Source organism: Botryllus schlosseri, chromosome 4, assembly GCF_051294905.1.
Source record: "Botryllus schlosseri isolate E-star chromosome 4, Bs_hap1, whole genome shotgun sequence".
Classification (NCBI taxonomy): domain Eukaryota; kingdom Metazoa; phylum Chordata; class Ascidiacea; order Stolidobranchia; family Styelidae; genus Botryllus; species Botryllus schlosseri.
The window spans coordinates 10,507,677-10,530,976 of NC_137239.1; the positions used below are offsets into that span (position 1 = coordinate 10,507,677).

General features: G+C 39.6%; 2 protein-coding genes across 4 annotated transcripts; both read left to right on the plus strand.

The window, feature by feature from the left end:
• The first annotated feature begins 375 nt into the window (after window positions 1-375).
• Window positions 376-11,078, plus strand: LOC145437016 (sodium- and chloride-dependent taurine transporter-like). Of its 3 annotated transcripts, XM_080314183.1 has the most exons (12): window positions 382-2,286; window positions 2,467-2,598; window positions 4,598-4,823; window positions 6,112-6,244; window positions 6,429-6,563; window positions 6,632-6,735; window positions 6,793-6,886; window positions 8,186-8,329; window positions 8,398-8,535; window positions 9,590-9,793; window positions 9,874-10,053; window positions 10,904-11,078. In XM_080314183.1, exons 1-12 carry the CDS (start codon window positions 2,061-2,063, stop codon window positions 11,000-11,002), a joined length of 1,815 nt encoding a protein of 604 aa, XP_080170309.1. In that variant the 5' UTR covers window positions 382-2,060; the 3' UTR covers window positions 11,003-11,078. The 3 variants fall into 3 exon arrangements, with proteins under 3 accessions (XP_080170310.1, XP_080170309.1, XP_080170311.1); XM_080314184.1 differs by lacking the exon at window positions 8,186-8,329 and having other exon boundaries at window positions 376-2,286; XM_080314185.1 differs by lacking the exons at window positions 382-2,286; window positions 2,467-2,598 and adding an exon at window positions 2,668-4,326.
• Window positions 11,079-11,177: 99 nt separating this feature from the next.
• LOC145437018 (uncharacterized) lies at window positions 11,178-21,523 on the plus strand. Its single transcript, XM_080314186.1, has 2 exons — window positions 11,178-11,376; window positions 20,321-21,523. Exons 1-2 carry the CDS (start codon window positions 11,357-11,359, stop codon window positions 20,814-20,816), a joined length of 516 nt encoding a protein of 171 aa, XP_080170312.1. The 5' UTR covers window positions 11,178-11,356; the 3' UTR covers window positions 20,817-21,523.
• The last annotated feature ends 1,777 nt before the right edge of the window (window positions 21,524-23,300 follow it).

Below are 23,300 nucleotides of genomic sequence, written 5' to 3' on the forward strand. Positions count from 1 at the left end.
GAAAGTTCTAAGATTAGTAAAGTTATCATATTGGCGGCCTGTCTCGTCAATCTGTAGCATCGGTAAATGAGGCCAGGAACTGTCGGTTATCAGCCTAACTAAACATATGCCAAGACTCTGATAGCGACAAAATAGGCCTAAGGGTGTTTGGCAGGCAAGGATTTCGATATCACCCAAGCATGATTGAAAACATAAGTTGAACATGGCTTCAATACTGTGACTTGGACTCGGACTCGAGTCATAACACTATATGACTCGGACTTGACCCTTTAAACCGTGACTTGGACTCGGACTCGACTCGGTGATGAATTGAAAATGACTCGACTTGACTCGAGTAATGAATATAATGGACACCAAATATCCATTTAAACGTCCCAGTGTCCATGTCCATTTTCTGTGACACCTGAACTATAGTCTAATTATTCATATCGGCTTATTACTATACGGACCAAAATAGCCAGTTGTTTTGTTAGGAATACATTCTTCGAGTCGTCGTGGCTTAGCACGAAAACTTTTCAGATTCACGAATGAATTTCGTCGTTATTATTAGTAGTTTCACTTATTCCTATAATTTATGCTTTATCAGCCAATGAGATGATAGGGGTGATGGAGGGTGTGTCTTCGAAAATTTGAAACAAGTTATCAATGATGATGTATCTTCGGGTGGGCTAACTGTAATTAGTGACTTTGGTGCATGCTGTTATTTCGTTACCTCCCCTAAGGATTCTCGGTATAGTGGAAATATATTGAAGTCGTCCAAACGCGCCAGAAATAAATTTCTCTCCTGCGGAAAACACGATTCCAAGTTGATATTTAGGCCTATATATGGAAGGGGGACATTATTTCTCTCTGCTGTTCACATCTGTACTGCGGTGCTCGGAATACAAAGGGCGCTGCCAAACTAAAATGGGAAAATAAAGTCGAATTGAATGGCGGCAAAAATTTCAAGGTTGATTTAAATATATTAAAAATTCGAGAGTGAATTCGTAAATTCAATTTTTATATCGACGACCGTCAATTAGGCTACGTGCCCATCGTCACACAAATTATCTTCCACTGCCACAGGTTGGCTACCCCTGCACTATATGAATAGAGTGTTTTGTGTTAAATAGTTGAAATGCAACGGCGAATCACGAATCAGTTGCGTGATGCCATTGCATCACAAAATGACTTCTGTAGCCTACATGAATCATACACACGACGCCATTATTGAGATAAGAGGCCTACTTGCTCGCATATTCAGGCATCCTGGAATAGCCTACATGATATTCCACAGATTAGTAATGACTCATATAGACCTAGTGATCGCCGCTTGATCGATTCAAATAAGTAATGTTACCGAAACCCAGTGATCACCGCTGTATCGATTTATACGTCGGGTGACTATGATAGTCAGATGCTGATTTGATTGGAGGTATATTTGGTTTTTGCTGTATATTTTTGAGCCATTGCAATTCCAAGGCAATGTCGATTGAGTTGATTGACTAATCCAACTTATTGACATATTGCTGTATATTGAGGAATAAATTATATGAGTAGTTAGGTTAGTCTTCAAACGGTAGCCGCAGATTTTGCAAAGGTTCATCACGCCTCAGAAGTCACAAACTCACTAAAGGGGTAAATATAAAAAGTGCGATGAATAGAATCTCATAGAAAATCAAACATTGAAAACCTTCCTCATATATTACATTTAAATTCAGTTCTTTTAAAAAGATGATAATCGTTGTTCCACATACCCGACGAACTATGTAATTGCGGCATTCATACAAACATACTTTATTTGCTGCTCTCAGAATGTAATGCCTTTCATCGTTGAAACCGCTATTTTGAGTGTTGACCACATCTATTTACCCCGATCAGCAAATACCATTTATATCCTCAGCTTGCGTTGAACAAACACCATAAAATGGTGACTAGATCTCTGACTCAATGGAACCGGGGTCTTCATCAGCTGAGTGCATCGGGAGTTAGGGTCGGATGTCCTTAGCTGACGTTACATTGTCATAGAACAAGTAGAATCGCCGCTGGTGGATTTACCATTCGAATGCAAGTATTGCACGATGGACGGCGTTCATGCTATCAGCTATCGTTCGAGTGACTTCAGTAATGCCGCGGCGTTCGATGGCGTGGATGACTTGAAGAAACCGCCAGAGAAGGAATTGAAGGGCGATTCAAAAAGGAGCACGTTTGCTAAAAAGATTGATTTCGCTTTCTCCATCGCTGGTGGCTTTGTTGGTCTCGGAAATGTGTGGCGGTTTCCGTATCTCTGCTTCAAGAATGGAGGCGGTAAGTTTAACGAAATACATAGTTCTTACGCGATTGCTTTTCCGTTCCATGCTTTATTCGGCAAAAACTAAGATGAACCAAAGTGTCTGAATAATACTGAGTCAACTGTTTGTTTATACAGTTGGTGTATACGCCATACGGAGACATTGGTGTAATTGATGCCAGTCTCTTTCTATTTAGGGGCATTTTTAATACCATACGTTCTCTTTGTGGCAATTGGATCTCTCCCAGTGTTTTTTCTCGAAGTTACTATCGGCCAATACGCTAGATGCGGAAGCGCGCTTGCTTGGATGATCGTTCCAGTTTTCAAAGGTATTTATTTGTGAGACAAATCTTACAAATAAAACGAAATATTCTGTGTGATCATAGATTGTCAACCTTCGGATGGATGCGCAACTCAGCCGTCACACTGGAATACCCAAAGATTTATACCGCTAATCCTTATAGCTGGCGACCCGACCGCTTAAATTTATTCAAAACTGGCCTTAATCCAATGCTAGTGTCGTATTGAATCTGAAAATGCAATTCAAAGTCTCGTCAAGACAATGGAACCACTGCGAAAGAACCGTTTAAGCCGCTTATTCCGAGCAATCGGACCGCCGCAACACAATGTGCATAACAATGGTCAGTTGCGTCGAGTGATTGTTCGGAACACTGCCGATTTTCTGCCTTTTACGGCTATTTCGAGGTGGTTCGATTGCACTGACCATATTTCAACTTGTATTTTTCGAAACAGTACGACACTATCTTTGCATTAAGACCAGTATTATCAAACATAAGCGCTCAGGTCGCCAGCTATACGACTACCAAATATGCTGATTTAAGCCGACTCAGCTGTAGACATTCAAGTTGTGTATTCAAGTCTGACGACTGAATTGCGTACCTTTCCGTATGTTAGTTTGGTTCGATTTCCACTCATACGTCCCAAAGTCCATCAGCGAATGGTATGTGTCATAAGGAAGACCAGACTTGATAACGCATTTTTCAACAAAACAGAGTATAATAGTTACTGCGTTCGATTGCGAAACGATTTTGTGGTCGATGCATACGTCGTTACAAAATCCAATGTAAACAGCAAGTAGTTTTGCGTAATAGGATAAAACAGGGGTCGGCGACCCCTGGCACGCACGGAAGATCTTTCATGGCACGTCAAATGACTTGAAGCACGTGCATTGTCTAACACTGTTTGTTGCGAAAAGCCTAAAAAGAAGTTTTGAAATGGAGATAGACCGAAGGCGACCCAAACTATATCGTAATGACCACGAGACAGATTACGAGAATTTATTATGAGACAGATTTTATATATCTTGAATTTTTTCTACGCGTTGCGTGCGATTTGGTGGAACCGGATTTCTTGACTTCAGTATGGCTGCCTTCCCCCCATATATATAAAATAAAATAAAATACGTAGGAATAATGCATAATGTGCAGAAATGACTCCGACCGTCTTATGATGAGAGTTATGAGAGAATGCTATTCTAATATATGATGCCGCTAGGATGGTTTACTTCAGAGATGTGCATCGTGCTAGGACATACCAAGGCAGATAACGCTTTGGGCAATATGCGACACCGTGAAGTGCTCGCTGCCAAAATTATTGGCGGTGAAAAATCTTGAAATTAAATAACCGCCACATGTTGGCCAGTACGTTCGATATTGATATGTCCTCCAGGCACGGAAATAAACCGCGCCGAATAGTCCTGTGCCTGCAATCTCAACCCATATTGCAACGGAGACCGTCAAACAAAAATATTGAGTCCCGGAACGAAATGCGATTTCTCGTCTCACGAAAGCAGATTTTCTTTTACTTTCGTCTGCTACATGTAAGCAATTCCAATTTCCAATATACCTGGAGCAGCGAAAATCTTTAACGCGATCTTCACAGCTATTCAGGCTAACCTAGTGTCGGACCAACCATAATATGATACAGGGGTGAGCACAGTTTTATCATGAAGCCGTATCGTCGTACCAATCTTGGTGCGTGACGGCGCGTGTCACTATAATTGGATATGGCACCGGATGACTATAGCAACAACAAAAGTTCGATCGTTTGCGGGAATAATTTATTTTTGCAATAAATTAAGCTAATATTAGTAACAGTAAGCGATTGCTCTGGTAAGGTCGGGACCAAAATTCCGCCACCCATTTTTGAAGAACCACTGGCGTAACCGATGTCGTTGCCAGCTTCGGATGAGGGGATGGTGAGATTCCTTGCTTTTAAAAGTTGAATACGGAAAGAAAACAAAACAATTTTGGCATTTACAACCCATCTTATGATGGGTTGTGAAGACATGTTAATTTTAACTTATAGGTCTTGGAATCGCAATGAACTTAATCAACTACTACCTCAACATCTACTACGCGGTCATATTGGCTTGGTCGCTCCGATATTTCGTGGCCTCGATGTCCTATGATCTGCCATGGTCGTCATGTGATAATGATTGGAACACAGGGAGTTGTTACGTCTACGGAAGCAATTCTACTAATGGCAGCTCGGTGGACTCGAACAGTGTTTCATCAGTTGTGGAATTTTGGGAGTAAGTTTAAATTAGGCCAGGGTAACAGTATCTATACCAAACAAACGGAGGTTACTAATCCATAGCAGTGCTTTTCAACCTTATTCAATTCGCGGCCCTCTTTTAACGCATGATGTACTATATGTAAAACAAATTTAAAACAAGGTTTTATCAGCTTGATTTTTTTACTAGGAAAATATCCAAAAATAAAATTGAGGTACACATAATTTCGACCAATGCGATCGTCAGTATTCCAAAGTTTTTTCTTATTCTTTTATTCATAGCGATAACACTGGAAATATAAAGTATATAAAGTAAATATATACTACACATGAACAATTTCCCCTCTAATTTTTTATGTGTCTGCACGCACTCACCCTCTCACTGCGCAGTCCCTTGGATAGCAGTGCGTAACGACTCAGAAAAGGTCATCTATTGTTTTCTTTTTGCGCGCGCCACAGATTTTTCTGTGCGCGGCGACTTTGTCAGCAGTGCGCGACCGCACACGCGCGCTGTTTAGAGGAGACATTGCACATGAATAGTATATTCATATTGAATTTAACCCGAATATTCTCGGCTGACACTCGTCAGGGGTCATCGTCAGCAACTATAGTAGAGAATTAGAAGGAACATTGTATATCAACAATCGGATCACAAAGTATGACGTCAACGTATGAAATTTCGAATAATCGGGACGAAAAGGATGCTTACGCTTAATGTACTATTTCTAAATGGTACATGAACTCCATCTGTTGGCACAGATTTGCTTGGCGTATTTTGATAAAATTCGACCCAGAGGAATCCAAATTGCGAAAGGCGTCTCCCGACAACACGAAATCTGTCGTCTCGATAATTTTTCGCGCGAACATGAATATCCAAAAAATGTTTACCAATGCGCGAAAGATCCTCTCGCCCCGATTATTTGTAATTTCATGCGATGACGTCATATTTTGTGATATGTCTGTTGATAGACAATGTTCTTTCCAATTCTCTACTAGTTGCTGGCGATTAGCCTACTTCTGTCAGCCGAAAATATGCAGGTTCATTTCAATATATACCATTCAATTGTATATTAAACTTCTGTGTCTCCAAGAAGCTGTTGATACTGCACATGTTACGTAAATCTTGGAAGCCAGAATGGCTTTTCGCACTTTTTAGTTATATAGGCTACTCAACCCACCTATCGTAGAAGCCTTTTATTAAAACAGTTTAACACTATGGACAAAGAAATTTAACATATGAAGACCAAAGTGTCTACATAACTATTTGTGTATGTACCAATGCTATTTTTCCTATACCATCTTTCAAGGCACGGCGTCCTTAAAATATCGGATGGAGTGGACGAACCTGGTACGATTGTCTGGGAGTTGCTATTGTGCCTATTGGTCACGTGGATAGTTATCTATTTCTGTATCTGGAAAGGAATAGGCTGGACAAGCAAGGTATAGGTACCGTTTATAACAGTGAACTCTTAACCATGTACTAAATGCTCTATTTGCTTTGTAATAACAAGATATTTTCGAAATCTTAATGTCTGTTGTTGCGCTATCAAAGTCAACTCTACCGAGTTCTGAATAATAAGGAACACAGGTTACAATGTATTCCCAAATAATGTATATTATTCAGATAGTGTACTTCACCGCTACATTTCCCATTATAATGCTGCTCGTGCTGCTGGTAAGAGGCGTCACTTTACCCGGAGCTATCGATGGTATAATATTCTACCTGAAACCGGAAATAGAGCGATTAAAGGATATTCAGGTGGCAAATTACGTTGCTTTGCTTGTATTGTATTGATAGCACAATGGCGATTTCTTTGACGTCCACAGGTCTGGTTAGATGCTGCGACGCAAGTCTTTTTTTCTTATGCGTTATGCAAAGGAATGTTAACCACAATGGGCAGCTACAATAAATACAGATATAACAGTTACAGGTATGTGAGTATAATTTCCAAATTTCTCATGACATTTAGGATATTTTAATATTGTAGGGACTGCATATTGCTAGCTGTTTTCAATAGCGGAGTCAGTTTCGTATCTGGATTCGCCATATTTTCGGTGCTTGGATTTATGGCCAAAGAGCAGGTATAATGGGAATTTTAACATCCTAAAAATTAGTTGCTAATGATTCCGTTACGCCCCAGAGATGCTAGATGTCTAGAATTATAGGTACAACTATTCAACAGCATTAGTTTGGCGATTGTTGCGCTAGTAATAAAACATGGCGTAGGCTATAACCCGAGTGCTTAGATAAAATAGCAGTAAATATCGTGCGACGTATAAAAGCTGTTCGATAACATTTCAAACTAGTCAGGCGAATGCCGAGGCACGAATGACTGTTCTTTTGCGTACCACTTGCCAGTTTAAAAATGGCTGAGGTTAATCTGGGTTTCACCTGTCTTACTACATGTCGGCTCATTCGAAGTCTTTACCATCACATTACGATAAGTGCAGGCAACTGACATGGTACAACACAAATTGATGATAGCGTTTGTCTTGAACTATTTATATGCCCAATGCCCACGAAACAGTGGTTTAAAATAATCCACAAAAGTTCATTGGATCATACATCGCGTATTGGTCAGCCTGTGAGGTTTATCCTACCATGCTGAACCTTCATGCTATTATACCGCGTGCGAATTCGAATTAACGATATCACGCTAGTGCCCGTCACCATGGCAGAACAGGCTATTCCCTTTATACCTGAACTCTGTTGTAGCGAGTAAAGACATATATACGAAAATTCCCAGTCCAACCCCTGAAGCCAAAGCTCTGAAATATGTTAAGAGTGCTATGAATTTTATCGCTCGGCATTACATATAATCAGCGTGCGGGAAATTGTTGTATATTGTAAATGGCTCCAAAGCGCCCACTTTCCTGTCTCTTAAAATCGTACCAAAGGGCGATATCGTCCACTATGGAAACTACCGGGTTAGACAAGTCTAGACAATAAAACGCACTGCCGGAACGTTGTGGCGAAATAGCGCAGTGGTATGATCCGTGGCTGCATCACCAACGGATTGCGGTCCGAGTCTACAGAACTCCTATACCTTTGTGTTGGAGGTTTCTGCAGGCTCCTTCTCGCCATGTGATCCACATGCGCGGTGTCTTACAAAAAGCCTATAAGAGGGTCGTGCTACCAGTCGGCAGATCGGAATAAAAACGATGAATATCGGCCTGGTGTAAATGACTATTGAATTCGACATGCACTATGGATATCCTACTACAAACAATCAAACACTGCCTGAAACGTATTACAAAAGTGGTATTTGCGGAAAACTACTGGGAATTTTGCGTTGATATTCCACCACACTGCCAGATTCCTACATCATGTTAGTATGCCTATGTCTTTGTCCTGATATGAAAGCATAATATTTGCGTAAGGGTCGGAATATCACGGAGGTCGCCGAATCTGGACCAGGATTAGCATTCATAGCTTATCCCCAAGCACTAACATTGATGCCTCTACCGCAGCTATGGGGATGCTTATTCTTCTTCATGTTGTTTCTTCTCGGCTTGGACAGCGAAGTGAGTGACTCTTTTCAATGCGGATTAAATATATCATTGTGAAATATTCTAATGGTGACCCATCGCAGTTTGTAGGCCAGGAAACGTTGATGAGCGCCTTCGTGGATTTGAGACCGGGATTTTTCAAGAAACCATGGAGAAAGGAAATATTTCTAGCATTTCTGTCGCTGAGTCAATTCGTCATCGGACTTGCCATGGTCACTAATGTAAGTAACAAATCGTCGCAAAATACATGTCCGCAACAATTATGTGTACGAATAATTTCACATGACTTACTTCCTGCCATCAAGTGCTCGAAATTACGTAATTTTAAATCTCTGTAGCACTATTTATACAATTACCTGACTCGAAATATTCCATTCATTAGAATTTGTAATCTCACTGATATGATTATTGAGATTTTGACCGATATTCTGCGCTTGAGGCAGTTTTATAGTATATGAAGACGCTCCCCTTTATGATAGTGAAAAAAATACAACCAGAATGATAGCAATCCCAACGGATAGTTTGATGGCATAGAAGGTTATGACAGGGGTGATTTTTTGACTTGTCAAAAAAGTCAGAATTTGTCAAAATTGTACCGTTAGGCTGAGAAATGTCAAGATTGTTTACAAAGTCAAATTTTTTTGCGACCTGCATTTAGTTTGTATCGTAGATTTCGCACGGTCGGTGAGCCTATCATTTGACATTTTACAGCTTGTAGCTTGCACTTTAAACACCTCTACAGGTAAATCTGATTACGTAAGCAGAGAGAAGATAAAAATTGATAGCAATGTAAGCTATACAATTCCCGATCATATTGACCGATTCAATCATGAATTTTAGAAAATTTTCGCGCTTTGCGCGTTATGTTGCCCTTTACTTTCGACCAAAAATGATCGCTCATTTGTTTGTGTTGAGTGTGAAAAAGGTATACGTCGATAGAAATATATTTTATCCCCCCCCCAAAAAAAAACATAAAACATCTGCAACTTACCCCATTACTCGTGCAGGTCGAAGAGTTATATGCATGCGACGAAAATTTCCGTCAGCATGCAGCTATAGACAAATTAACAGACCGTTTTCATGGGATTATCATAGAAAACATTTTAAATATTTCTGGTCACAGCGGCTCATCGGTACAACATATCCCCTAACAGAACGGGTAGTTTGTTCAAATGGCTGGCGCACGTGAGGGGTAATCGTCAATAACTATAGTATAGAATTCAAAGGAACTGATGTGTATATCAACAGTTGCACCATTTGTGGTTACTATGACAGGGTGGAGTGTACGTTCTTCATATATTTGACAACTACGGCGCCGCAGGATGGTGTCTGATATTTGTCGGATTGTTTCAATGCGTCGGCGTGGCCTGGATATTTGGCATCAACAAATTTTGGGACAGAGTGTGTGAAATGATAGGATTCAGACCAATTCCCTGGTTCAAATACTGCTGGTTAATCGTGACTCCGGCTGCGACATTGGTAAATTGCTGCCTTCCGTAAATACTCGCTTGCAATCTATAAATTACTACATTATTATATCACATCTTTGTTCATTTCAGACGCTATTCATCATCAGTCTAGTATACTACACCCCGCTAGTTTACAAGCGCACAAACGTTACCTACGAATATCCTACGTATGCAATTGTAATATGCTGGTTGCTAGCTTTATCTTCAATGTCATGGGTACCAATATACGCCGTGTACCGATTCGCAGTTGCAAAAGGAACGTTTAGAGAGGTGAGATCATATCTGGTTCACATTAGAGGTCGAGCGATATCGATTTTTGCAGGCCGATACCGATTATCGACACACTCACAAGGTCGATAACCAATATCGTAGGCCGATATCAATATGGAAAGAGCAGAGGACCATTTCGCCAAAAATATTATATATTAGGCAAAATGGCACTTGTACATTGTACATGTCCCAGAAGGCTGAATATCAAACGAGAAACCTGAAATTAAAAGAATTGTTGCCTAATTGTGCACATTCATTGAAATTTGGGACAGCCCACAATGCAAAACGTGACACAGAATTACATATTAGTCCGGTAAAGGTAAATTGTAATGCAGGAAGCATAGTTCCTCTGCATGCTCACCCACTTATAGTAATTTTGCAAGGGTAAATCTGTCACGTATCGCCCTTGCGTCGTCAATTTATTGAGATTGAGAACACGGAACATTGAATTTTGATTATATATACATAATATCGGTTGCTATATCGGCCTTCATAGGCCGTTATCGATAATCCGGAAAGTTCCAAATATCGACCTCGATAATCGGCCAGGTCTAGTCGGTAGACTTCTAATTCACATACTGTAAAATGTACTTTGAATTGATGAGTGATAGCAAAGTCAGCTTTTTATTCATTTTCAAGCCAAACATTCGCCATTCCTACAGCCATTCATATTTTGTTACAATTCATTCGTAACTAGATATATGTATTTCAATCAAGTACCATGTCACCACTCACCATCATCTGCAAGTCTAATAGAAATCAAGTAAGAAACCAGCGCAATAGAAGATACTCGCACCATCGTTAGATCATGAGCAACTAATCCAGGTTGTGTTATGTCATATTCATACAGAAACTCAAAGAGATAACAACTTCGGAATACAATGAAAGCAATCGCATGGATGCATGGGAGAGCAGTATAACTGTCAATGATTACATTGCTTCTTATTAACCGAATACAATGATTTGAATGGCAATGCTACAACATGTGTATTGTATATTCTCTTCTATTATATATAACTGTTGGATATCGTATTCGTTGTGCTATTGTTAGGAAGTTCGTTCGCTGTTTACATCATGCGCGACAAGTTACGAGTCATTGATTGCGCTCGAGTAATTCAACGGATCTTATTGCTGATATATTTATCACCGAGCGTGACTTGACGATGCTAATCTCATACATCTTTCGCCATGGCAAATACGTATATGCAATGATACATCTTTCGACGTTGCAGTGCAGCCCTCTGAAAATTTGGGTTAAAACTTAAGATTGAATGCCTTTAGTTTGCGAATACTCTATGCCGGGATGTGCACGAAAGGCATCAGGTGCGTGTATAGTTAGAAATTCAGTAGTGTTGCTTTCTTTTGACTGTTGACAATAATGCGAATGCCAGTTAGGATGCAATACGATAGTCGAACAGTGGATTTCAAATGTATGGGACAGCTTCGTATTTAGAATTAGGACACATTATTATTATAGTGTGGCATTTAGAACAGCTATCAATTTAAAACATACAATTCCCTAAGACTTAAATTGCAACCACAGGGTAAATAAATCTCCATTGGCGAGAACACCCGTTTCAGTGATATATAACTGCGTGTTATAACTGCTGAACTGGCGATCATTTCCCTGGTCACAACCATTCCACATTGAATGCATCACTAAGGTTCATGCTACATGTATACGAAAGAACTATAAAAGTAGTTGCACAATTATGGCATGCACCTTTTCAAAAAGAAAGACTTTATGTTTCCAATCGACCAAGTAGAACAGTGATCGTTTGAGGCTATACGCTATTTCTTCGCAATTCAAGTGATATTCTGATTTGAATTTTTAATCCCCTGATTATTTATAGAAACTATTGGAGGTGCAGAAATTCAATATACAATTGATCGTGATATTCATGTCAGACATGGGGTAATCGCGATTAGTAATCGTAATCGATTACGACGATTACAGCATTTTCAAGTAATCGTAATCGCAATCGATTACATTCGAAAAAATTCCGAAGTAATCGTAATCGTAATCGACTACTTCCCATATCTAATCGATTTCTTTGTAAAAGAACGATTACTTTTTATTTTTGCAAGGACTATGACATAAACTGAACATTCGTGAACAAGGAAGAGATATTATACCAGGCTCGTGACAGCACAAACGTCTGATTTTCAAACGCCACAGCTCATTATTACGTCAGAAACAGCCTATTAGCTTTGCACGTCATTGCGTAAGAAGTATCCACACTAAATAGATATTCGATGTACGTACGTCGTACATTAGTGTCATTGTAAGAACACCCGCCGTGCTGTATATTAGGTCATCAACACGTTCCACACGCCACTACCTCGCAGCAGTATAATTTATCTCCGCTCTGCCTAGTTTCAAATAGTAACTTATGGTTGATGTTTGGTTATGCTTATGCTTAGTTAAACGCAATTTGACCGTAGCTGCTTGGCGAGCAGTAGGCCTATCTATAGTACGTACGTACACCGGACAAAGATTTGAAATTTTGAACTCGTCAAATAAAACATTGCGATTTCCACAACGAAGCAGTAAAAATCAACAGCTGGTGATATATATATATCGAAACCGAGCCGTGTTTGCCGTTTCTCGTAACAGCCGCTTGCAGTACAATATCTGTATTAAGTTGAAGGCAGAATTTTTTATGTTCGCTTCGTCTTATTCTCATGTGACTCTACTTGAAAGGGCGCCAACCGGTATTTCACAATTCTTTACTCAACATTGGGACCTGCCGCCATGGTAATGAGCTTATATATCATGATGCTTATATATCAGAGATGAGCATGGATTAGGATTAGGTTTTGAAAAAACAGGATTTGTGAAATTTTGTCGGATTTGGATTGGATTTGGATTAGACATTTTTTTCAGAACGGATTAGGATTTGGATTGGATTTACCTATTTCCTGGGAGATAGAAATGTCGTGTGGCGAATGGCGACAAACCTTATTCAGATCAGTTATTACTGTACTTATGGTTACTACGTTATCTTGAATCAAGTGAATCGTTGGTTGTGAAAGAAAATTTTCGAATCCCTCCATTGCATAAATTAGTATTTTTTCTGAATTTCCAGTTCGAATCGGATTAGGATTGGACATGGACTTGAATATGGAAAAGTTTTGGATTAGGATTTGGATTTGGATTTGAAGGTTCGGATTTGGATTGGATTAGGACATGGAAATTTCAAATCCGCTCATCTCTGTTATATATCATGTCAGCATCAGACTTGTACAAACTACTGGATTTTCAAAAACCACAACTAGACCTAGAACTAGAACTACTCAATTTTCAAAATCCGCAACTACGACTAGAACTAGAACTACTCAATTTTCAAAATACGCAACTACGACTAGAACTAAAACTACTCAATTTTCAAAATCCGCAACTACAACTAGAACTAGAACTACTGAAAAAAACGTTAGTTAGTTGACCATCAACTAACTAAATGTTTGGTTTGTACAAGTCTGCTGTCTGAGTAGCTTTACTGGTAGTCGTACAGATATATATGGTATGCACATTGCACACATGTGATAGACTTTTGTTTTGTGACTCACTGAAAATTAGGGTTTCTCCGGAGGCTTGTAGATTAGCGTAGGATAACCTGGGCATTTTACGGACCGCGGGCCGAATTCAGTCCATACGTGAGAAGTGCGGAGAACTATTGAAGAAAAATATAATCTGTCCCAAAAGACCCTACTTCATGTTGATTTCGAAGTAATTTGGATTCACCTTCGAACTTCTTCATTTTGAAAACTTTTGTTCCACTGTTTGCAAAAAACACGATTATAATAATGCACATCAAATCATTCAGGGTGCCATGAAAAATCATATTGCGTGCCCCTTTTGGCACGCGTGCCAGGGGTAGCCGATCCCTGGCGTATTCTATATTCATAATAAAGTCGATACCACATGGGTTAATTAAAGTTGGGATTATGACATAAGCACACATTCATTCGGCTGAAGCTGCGAGAAGACGAATTCGGAAAACCTGCCAGCCAAATTACCAAAACAACATGACGATTTTACCAATATGCGACACAACGCTCGAGATAGTGACCAAGCTGTAACATCCCATATACTTTGGTGTCTTAGAGAAGGACGTGTCTATGGGTTGGTGTGATTAAAAATAGTTAACAATGTTTCTTGTTTACCATTGTTTTGAATAATTACGTAGGATAAATATTCTATTTGTACTTTGACTCTAAATTCTTAATTGCCTAATAGTAATACATCCACCCAGAAGCTTGTGTTAACCACGTAGGCTAATTCATTGCTTTCAATTTATAATACATACACCACCTACTACAGTGAAAACTTTTGACTTAGCTAGCCAACGTATTTGCTGCCTGTCATTCTCAGAAAATAGTTGCCCGGCCCATCTATGGGTTCCCAAGTCATTGAAGGTTCAGAACCGTACAGAACTGGATTTCATTCTCCTATTTACCACATTAATTGTGATTTTCTCGGGAATATCAGACATTGAATCAACATTTCAAAACAACTGGGTTTCGAGTGTGAAATGGGAGAGATTCTGACCCGAAAAGTAACCCGCTGGCTAGGCCACTGTTAGCAGTGATGGCTCCGAGCGCGCAATGGCTGCACATTGTGCACAAACATCATTCTATTGAATAGTATATTCATATTGAAATGAACCCGAATATTTTCGGCTGACACTCGTCAGGGGTAATCGTCAGCAATTAGTAGAGAATTGGTAAGAACATTGTACATCATTCAACAGAACACCCGCATCTCATGCAATTTGCCAAAAACCACGACACATGTTTTTTAGTTGTTCGGCAACTAATATTTTTTTCAAATCTGCAACTAGAACTAGAACTAGAACTACCCGATTTTCAAAATCCACAACTACGACTAGAACTAGAACTACTCAATTCTTAAAATCCGCAACTACAACTAGAACTAGAACTACAGTAAAAATCGTTAGTTAGTTGACCATCAACTAACTAAATATTTAGTTTGTACAAGTCTGGTCAGCATGGGTTGTAGCTGGAATCAGGACCAAAACAGGAAGACGTCTCCTATAGGGTGGTAATCGCAAGTTGAAGACTGAATTTCGTTGAAAATTGCATTATATTACTTTTGATTTTTAACCCTTTGCGACCGGCGTTCTAGTATACTAGACCGCGACTGTTTAACGCAGAGGAGTCTATATTTAATCCAAGATAGCTAGAGCTGTATTGGTCATAAACGATTGCAATCGGTTGGTATGTATAGCTCTTATAAATACGCATACATCAGACCATGTATAACCTAATGTTGCAATGTATATCATGCTTGAAATGCAGATTGAACATGCAAAAAGGTTTCCCGCAAAATTGAATTTGTAATGATGTTTGCGTGAGTGACCGCCTGAAATATAAACCATTTTATCTTCCGTTCTAGACTTCATATAACCGATTACAGTTATCTTCTATGACTTGTTGTTGGTCATACTATTCTATGAAAGTCCTTATATCGAAGATTAGCACGTAGAAGATGTTTCAAATTGACGTGAAAGAAGCATACCTTATTACGTGAAAATCATGGCTGCGTAAGATGACCTGACTCGTTGCGGTTTCAAACAGATGTACAATTGCTTCAGGCAATAGCAAAATATATATATAGTTAGCCATTATCCTGGCATATCCATCAATATCCATATCATGGAGCTTAGTTTTGTATAAGAAAGCCGACACCAGCCCTAACACCGCACAAATAAGCGTGCGAGTTAGGCTATTTTTGTACCCGAGCCTGTGATAACAACATCATAAAGAGGCAGTTATATATCTGTTTTAGATGGCACACGAAGTTACTGTTGGCTTGTATGACTACTGTTGATCATACATGGAGCATTAGCCGTGTAGAATACAGTTCAAATTGATGCGAAATAAAGCAATGTATCACGTGAAATGACTTCCCGAGCGTATATGGGCACTGGGCACTGTGGGCAGTATCGAATAAGGCAATATGTGTATACTTACGGATTCCTTGCAGCTGCAAGTTACATATAACAAGCAATTGGGGTTTATAACACTTCAATAGCATGGAGATGTAGGCCTATACTAACGGCAGCATTGCCAAGGCAGTTCCTATGTTCTGCACAACTGGACGCGCGTTGCCTTCAACGAGAATACGAGATTACGTAATCGATTACTCATCGGCGGCGGCCGCGTGATTGTGCTCATCATCACTACCTTTCCAAGATCGTAGCGCTGGGCTATGAAGCGCTATGGTAGCATGTAATGTCTCGTTGGAACGTAGAGATTCATGCGGAAGGCAATCAGGTGGTCATATACTGAGAGGGGGCCTAAGTATGACGTCAGGAGATATAGAAGAACAAAATTGTAATTTATTTTCAAGAAATCACGAACATTTTCTCGCATAACGCTATTCCGTCTGGCGTCTAAGCGGTGAGAGTATCTCAGACCGCTAGGCGGCTACTTCAGGTTGACGGCAATATATTGGGCGTCGATTTGAGCCATATGGATGACATTTTATCGTTTTCTATGTGGATGCAGTAAAATTTTGGTCAGTAGGCCGGCCGGTTACAAAGGGTTAATCCACTCTCAGCCCCCGATGGTCAGATCCTGTAGAGTTTGTTTGTTTGAGGTAATCTTGGTGTTTGTCGACTACAACGGTCAGTTACACCAGGCCGATTTTCTGCATTTTTGATTCCGTATCTGCCGAATTGTAGCACGGCCCACTTCTAGGCTTATTGTAAGACACCGCTTACGCGGATGAGGCGGCGACGAGAGGCCTAGATAAACCTCCAACACTTGGAAAGGAATTCTGAAGTCGACCTCGGTCGGACTCGAACCCGCAACCCAATGACATTGTAGCCGTGGATTATACCACTGCGCTATCTCGACACACAATTACCTACATGTAGAGCTGGGGGCACGTAATTCATAATTATAACCTCTGGTATTTTGTTACAATTACTTTAGTGTATGTTGTTAATTCGTGAGGTATATAATTTGTTATATAATCAAACGATATTGTAGTGGCTCAAGCGTAGCAGACTAGAAGAAAAACTTTCGTGAGACGCACAAACAAATTGTCATGTCTTTTATATCTGAATGTATGTGTAGCAACTCAAACTGTAAATTACCATGGTCAGTGGCCACATTAACTACAATAGGACATGAAAATATTTTCATCATGGGGAAAAAAGCATTCATTCCGTCAATGCGGCCGCTCAACTTAACAATCAAGTCAAATGATCCATTGGTTTGATGGTCAGATAGCGTTGTAAAACGGGTTGGAACACCACCTGCACCTAATTAAGTCTCATGATGAGCAGACTTAAATTTGAGTGACGATCCAAACGCATTTGAGTGTGAGCATACTTTTTGACGTGAGTTCAGTAACGAAATCGTTGCTGAGTAGAGAATCGCTACTCGACAGCAAAGGAATTGGTCTCCACCCTTGATTATAAACTCCAGATTCTAAGCCAAGCAAGTGTAATTTTTAGTATCAATTTTTTTATTTGTTCTAAATTGATTTTATAATATTTTTGTTGGATTTTCCAACGTCAATGGGAGCCGCAAGTAGGCTAGCTCGGAGCCGCGGTTGGGAATCACTGATCTAGAGAGGATTTTCAAGTTATTTAGATCTCTCGAAAATACTCTATAACTTATGTTGCTTTACGAAATACTTTTCGAGTCCCCTTCAAGCTCACTCCCCACCCTATTGGGAAATTTGGGGTGCGGCAATTATGGCCCTGGCAAGAATGCAAATCATTGGGCGCGATAAATTGAACTCTATAAAAATCGGCAATGGGGACATTATGACGTAACGAACAATCCATATATTGTCTTCCAACATAGCTTCCAAGATGCAAAATAAATCGTAATCGTGAGTAATCGTGATTACTTTTCCAATGTAATCGTAATCGTAATCGACTACTTCCTGATTTTGCTGTAATCGTAATCGTAATCGTAATCGCGTCATTTAGAAGTAATCGTAATCGCAATCGATTACAATCATGAAGTAATAGTATCCGTGAGACACTAAATTTGAATTTATGATGTGGTTTTATCATTAGTAGGGCAAGTTTTTGTTGCACTAAAATCGCGAGAAAGTGGCATTTAATTTTAACAAAAGTTGCAGTAAAAAGTTGCTTTTATAATATTTGTTGAATTATTAGGGTATGAGATACTCGAAATGTTCCGCTGTATCACTTAGTTCCTGCGGAGCTGTCAAATTTGTTACTTCGCTGTTTAACGATTTGACGAAACCGCCAAAAATTACATTTTTCCCGGCAAAGAGCAAGAAAATTACGCAATGCGGGAATAATTTTCCCCAACAAGCCAAACAGCATAGCGATAAACCCTGCCCCTAAACAAGTCGAATAACACACCCCAAATCCCCTAGGTCTGCAAACTTGACCCAAGGCATTACAGAAAAAACTCACTCCTGGCGACTTTAATAAAATCAGTACCCTGAATAAGGTGACCCAGTGAAAATGTAATTTTCGGTGGTCTCGCATGGGCGTTCGTGAAATGGGAAATTATTTAAAATTTAAACGACAGAATTGATACAGCGACAGCGATCTATTTACATATTGTTCGGGCACGGCCGTCGGCCGTGCTTGGAAGGCGTAGTTGAACTTCTTGCTCAAAAGCCATTGTGTCATAGATAACAGTGAGATGCGGCCATCATATAGCTCTTTGTTATGCAAATCAAATAGAATAGAACCATACTAGAAATAGTTTATAGCATGTTTTTAAACCAGTCCTTTACATTTTCACGCATTATTTGATAATAGTTGCATTGGAAATTGACATGAAAAATAGAAAAAAGTTGCAAAAATTTGCACGATAAAATATCTCTAAACAGCTTAAAACATCATAGTAGGCTACATAAATTCTGAGTATCTAGAAAACTGTCGGAAGCTGTAAAAAAAGTTCCAACCACCCCAAGTCGTTTCTGTACCCTCACATCTTCTCATTATAATGAAATCTTGCGGTGTTCTGATTCGATTAACATTTTAATAAAATGATGTATGATAAAATGATATATGGGTGATTTTCTTCATCATGGCGTCTGATACCGCGTGACAGTTTATATGAAGAAATTGCGGATTAATGAGAAAAAATATATCACTGATTAGCTAAAAAATCACGCCTTTATTGAGATAGCCACGTTGTGTGATGGTGAATTCGCAAATGTGAGACTTTCTACACTAAACTCTGAGACGACTAAGATAATCAGGTAATATACATAGGAAGTATGTATTTCATAGGATAGTAGAATGCTAATAACTGGCCAGTCGTTTCTACGCGAAGACAATCGGTCGCTATTTTTTCGCTACCACTGGTTGGAATCGGCCTAACGTGGTGCACAACGATATTGTAGGCCACGGCCACCTAACAATAGGCTACATTCACTATGCATGTGTAGTTTGGATAACAGATTTTTTAGCACACCTAATGTCTATCGTACAATGTATTATTATATATGTGCATTGTGCAATCGTACACTGTACATTAGGGTTGTTCAAAAATAACTTTTTTAAATTTCGCTTGCCAATTGATTAAATTGTCAGGTTGCCAACAAAAACGCTACACACCGAATTAATTCCGATCAGTAGAAGTCGTGCAATCCTCAATTGGAATTTCGGAGATTTTTTTGAAATAATAGTTTATTAGTTATTTACGGTGGCAAATTTCGACACTTTGATATGACCAAACATAGTGTTTCTGGCATGTCTCAGAAGAGAGTGATGCCTTTCTCCACGCGTTTACATCTTGATAAAGGCCAGTGACAAATAAATGACACCTATTAACAAGAATTACATTGAAAGATAAAGCGTCATATAAATTTTCCAATAATTAGCAATTTCATTATCCAAACTCTATCACGGGCTAGTAACATCAAGATGTCAACCCGTGGGAAAATATCGCATTCCAATAAGGCATGCCTGGAACACGACGTTGGGCATATCGAAGTGTCGAAATTTGCCACCATGAATCCTACCATTATTTCAAAAAAATGGTCGAATTTTCAAATGAGGACTGCACGGCTTGTACTGATCAAAACTAACCCAAATTTGGTTTGTAGCTTTCATATAGGCAATCTGACAAATTTAATCAGCAATCAAGTGAAATTTAGAAAAAAAAACATATTGTTCAACGACCCTATTGTGCGTGGATTACTTAATTGCTGCGTTGACGTTACGCAAATATAAGTAAATCTCCGTTAATTTTCCGCCAAGAGTAACTGAAACGCGAAAGTTGATTTTCTCAGAAACTGCTGCATGATATGGAGGAAATCCAGTGAATCTATAGCACGACCAAAAGCAAAATTTTCATCGCGCATGCGGCAAGACCAGCTTCAGACAGATGAGCATTTTTACGTCGATATAGCAGACAAACCCGTCAAAACATGTTCAGCAACTAGGAATTTACACCAAGAGGATCCAGACTATTATGCCCCGATGTCTCCGCAGCCATCGGCCGCCAATCAGAATTGGTTTGAACCCAGCAATACGAAAGACCAGAATAAATCACGTAGACCGGTATCAAACAGCGTCCCCGCTGGTAACGGCATATCGGAAGTTGCTGGCGATCGCAAATATGTGGAAATGAATGCCGGGTATCAGAATGTGCCAGACGCCAAATTTACAAAATATCGCGAGACCCAATATGAAATTTGCGATTTGGAAGAGTCAAGATCGACAGATCAAAGCAAAAGAGAACCACAAAATAACATTTACGAGCCTACCTTCGCTATACGAGAATGATACAGTGCGACGGATTGATGTCCTCCATTGAAGATTAGAAAGGAATATGACTATTACTTAAATCATTGTCGCGGTGCGCAAGGCCTAAAAAGGCGATAACTGTGACCGGCAATAATCCATATTATTACTTTTTCAAAATTCTAATCACGATAATTCGTAAAATAAATAATGTTGTTGCGAATGTTAATTGCATTGTTGCATCGTGGTATTGGAGCAATTACATTTATTAGTCTAATGGATGAAATCAATACCATTAGGATTATCCCATGCCTACACCAGCGGTTCCCAACCTTTCGTAAGGACTTTCTATTGGTGCAGGTTAAGACGGTCCAGGATTGATAGTGACGACCCGTGAAAAGAAAACCATGGATTTTGGTGGTTGCTCATAATTTTTCTGAATAAATGTGAATGCGAGGTCGGGTTAAGTATGGTCGTATTTTCTTTTAACTTTAGTCATTATGTTCCATAAAACTTCAAGTTCATCATCGTGGTATGCCGGATGTCACGGACCAGCTATATATGCTTATTTATGCGCATCCAACAACCTGGGACGTCTGAAAGTAGACATTAGCAATCGCATTTTACTACAACATGAAGCTTCTTGTGTTTTACGAATCCTGCGAAATTCTGCGAAAGTTTTATTGCACATCAGGCTGCTCGTGCTAAACGTGTTTATAAACCCAGCATTGGTTATCCATAATTTAAAATGAGTTTTTATTTTAACGTTACGCCATAGCGACGCATACAGTCCATGCTAGTGAACTGGGAACCGTCGTCGTGGTGTTATGTCGATTTAGGAGATGTAGGATTACCATATTTGGGAATCCGGGAGGGAGAACACTTTCTAAAAATCATAAAAGTTAGTTTACCGAAATTGAAAACAACTAATTTTGAGATAATCACTGGAAATCATGTTGTGTTGACTAAACATAAAAGGTCATCACTTTGTTGCGACAAGTGCATCAAAAACTTTTGCCCACTTCTGTCGTATTGACTAAAAAAGGTCATCACTTTGATTCGACTCTTGAATGACCGGCTCCAGCGTCCGCATTGCCTACCTCAGATTGTTTTTGCCGATTTTCAGTTAAACTAGACCATTAGCTTAGCTGTTTTAGCTGTAAAGGAGGACGAGTTGCCAAATAGGATGACATTTAGGCGTCCTCGAAAAACATTTTGAATCCTCCTATATGAGGACGTAAGTACAGTGCATTAGATCGCTTGTGGTGTTGCAAGGCTTCTTATGGGACCGTGTCAGAGATGCACCTGAAAAACCACCTTGCCGACGCCGGTTTCATGGCACCGTGTATGCGATCCCAATACCTGAATGGGTTACCATGCAAACGTTCCCAATACCTGAAACGGTTACCATGCGAGCGATCCCTACACCCAGCAAGGCACCGTGCTATCGATTGGCGGTATGCAAAAGGGTCACCGTGCGTACGTGGGTTTCGGGGAACCGTGCGAGTGGGCCTATAAGAAGCCCTGCCTGGCCATCAGCGATCTACTACACTACTGACGATTGGCAACCATATATATATGAATATATACTGTATGCATTTATTTTGGAAGCGATTATGTTTCCCACCTACCTATCTTATGTCTGTGTCATTGTTTCATCTAAAATGAGCTGTTATTTCATCGGTAAAAGTGCTCTCACAGTCATCATTGATATAAAATTTATGATCGTGTTCATATGACCGTTTCTGTTGAATTGTGAAGGTAGCGGCTACTTATTACACAATGAGAGGATTAATTTGCAATGCCCTTGTGCTGAATCCCGTCATGCGATAAGATATACTTTATTTTGATATTTTGAAATTTCGGTCTATATCTTACACAATAAATAGATATACGAGATTTCAACTACAGAGAGAGAGAGAGAGAGAGAGAGTGTGTTATTTAGATAATAACGATTCCATTCACATGGCCACCGAATAGTATAAATATTCAAAATAGGGATGGTGTGTACCTATGAAAGTTTCAGGTTCGTGTGAACGCGAACCTTTTTGAAACGTTCTGTGTGAAGTCAAACGTGAACCTCATGACGTCACGCGACGTCATATTGCTAATCCCAACCCAAATGAAACCCAAAGTGCATATATCGAGCAAACTTTAATAACAAAGCAAGTGAACTTCTCGAGATTGTCAAAGTGCATTATCGTTTAGTGCACAAATTTTTATGATGCCAGCGCCGTGCATAGAGTTGCCCGCAGTTGAAAGGCAATAAATTTCAACCAAAGAAATTATAATGACGTGGAAAATTGTAATATATGAAAAAGATTTATAGTGCAGAACCTACCAAGTTTCGTTTGTGAGCGTGAACTTCTAATTTTTTAGGTTCGCACACAGAACGCGAACGCGAACCTCACGTTCACACCGTCCCTAATTCAGAATATACACCAACGAATGAATCGCCAGGCGCACAATTGCTACTTGACTGATTCGGCCTGGTTCGCGAAAATCTACATCTCAGTACTCGCGTTG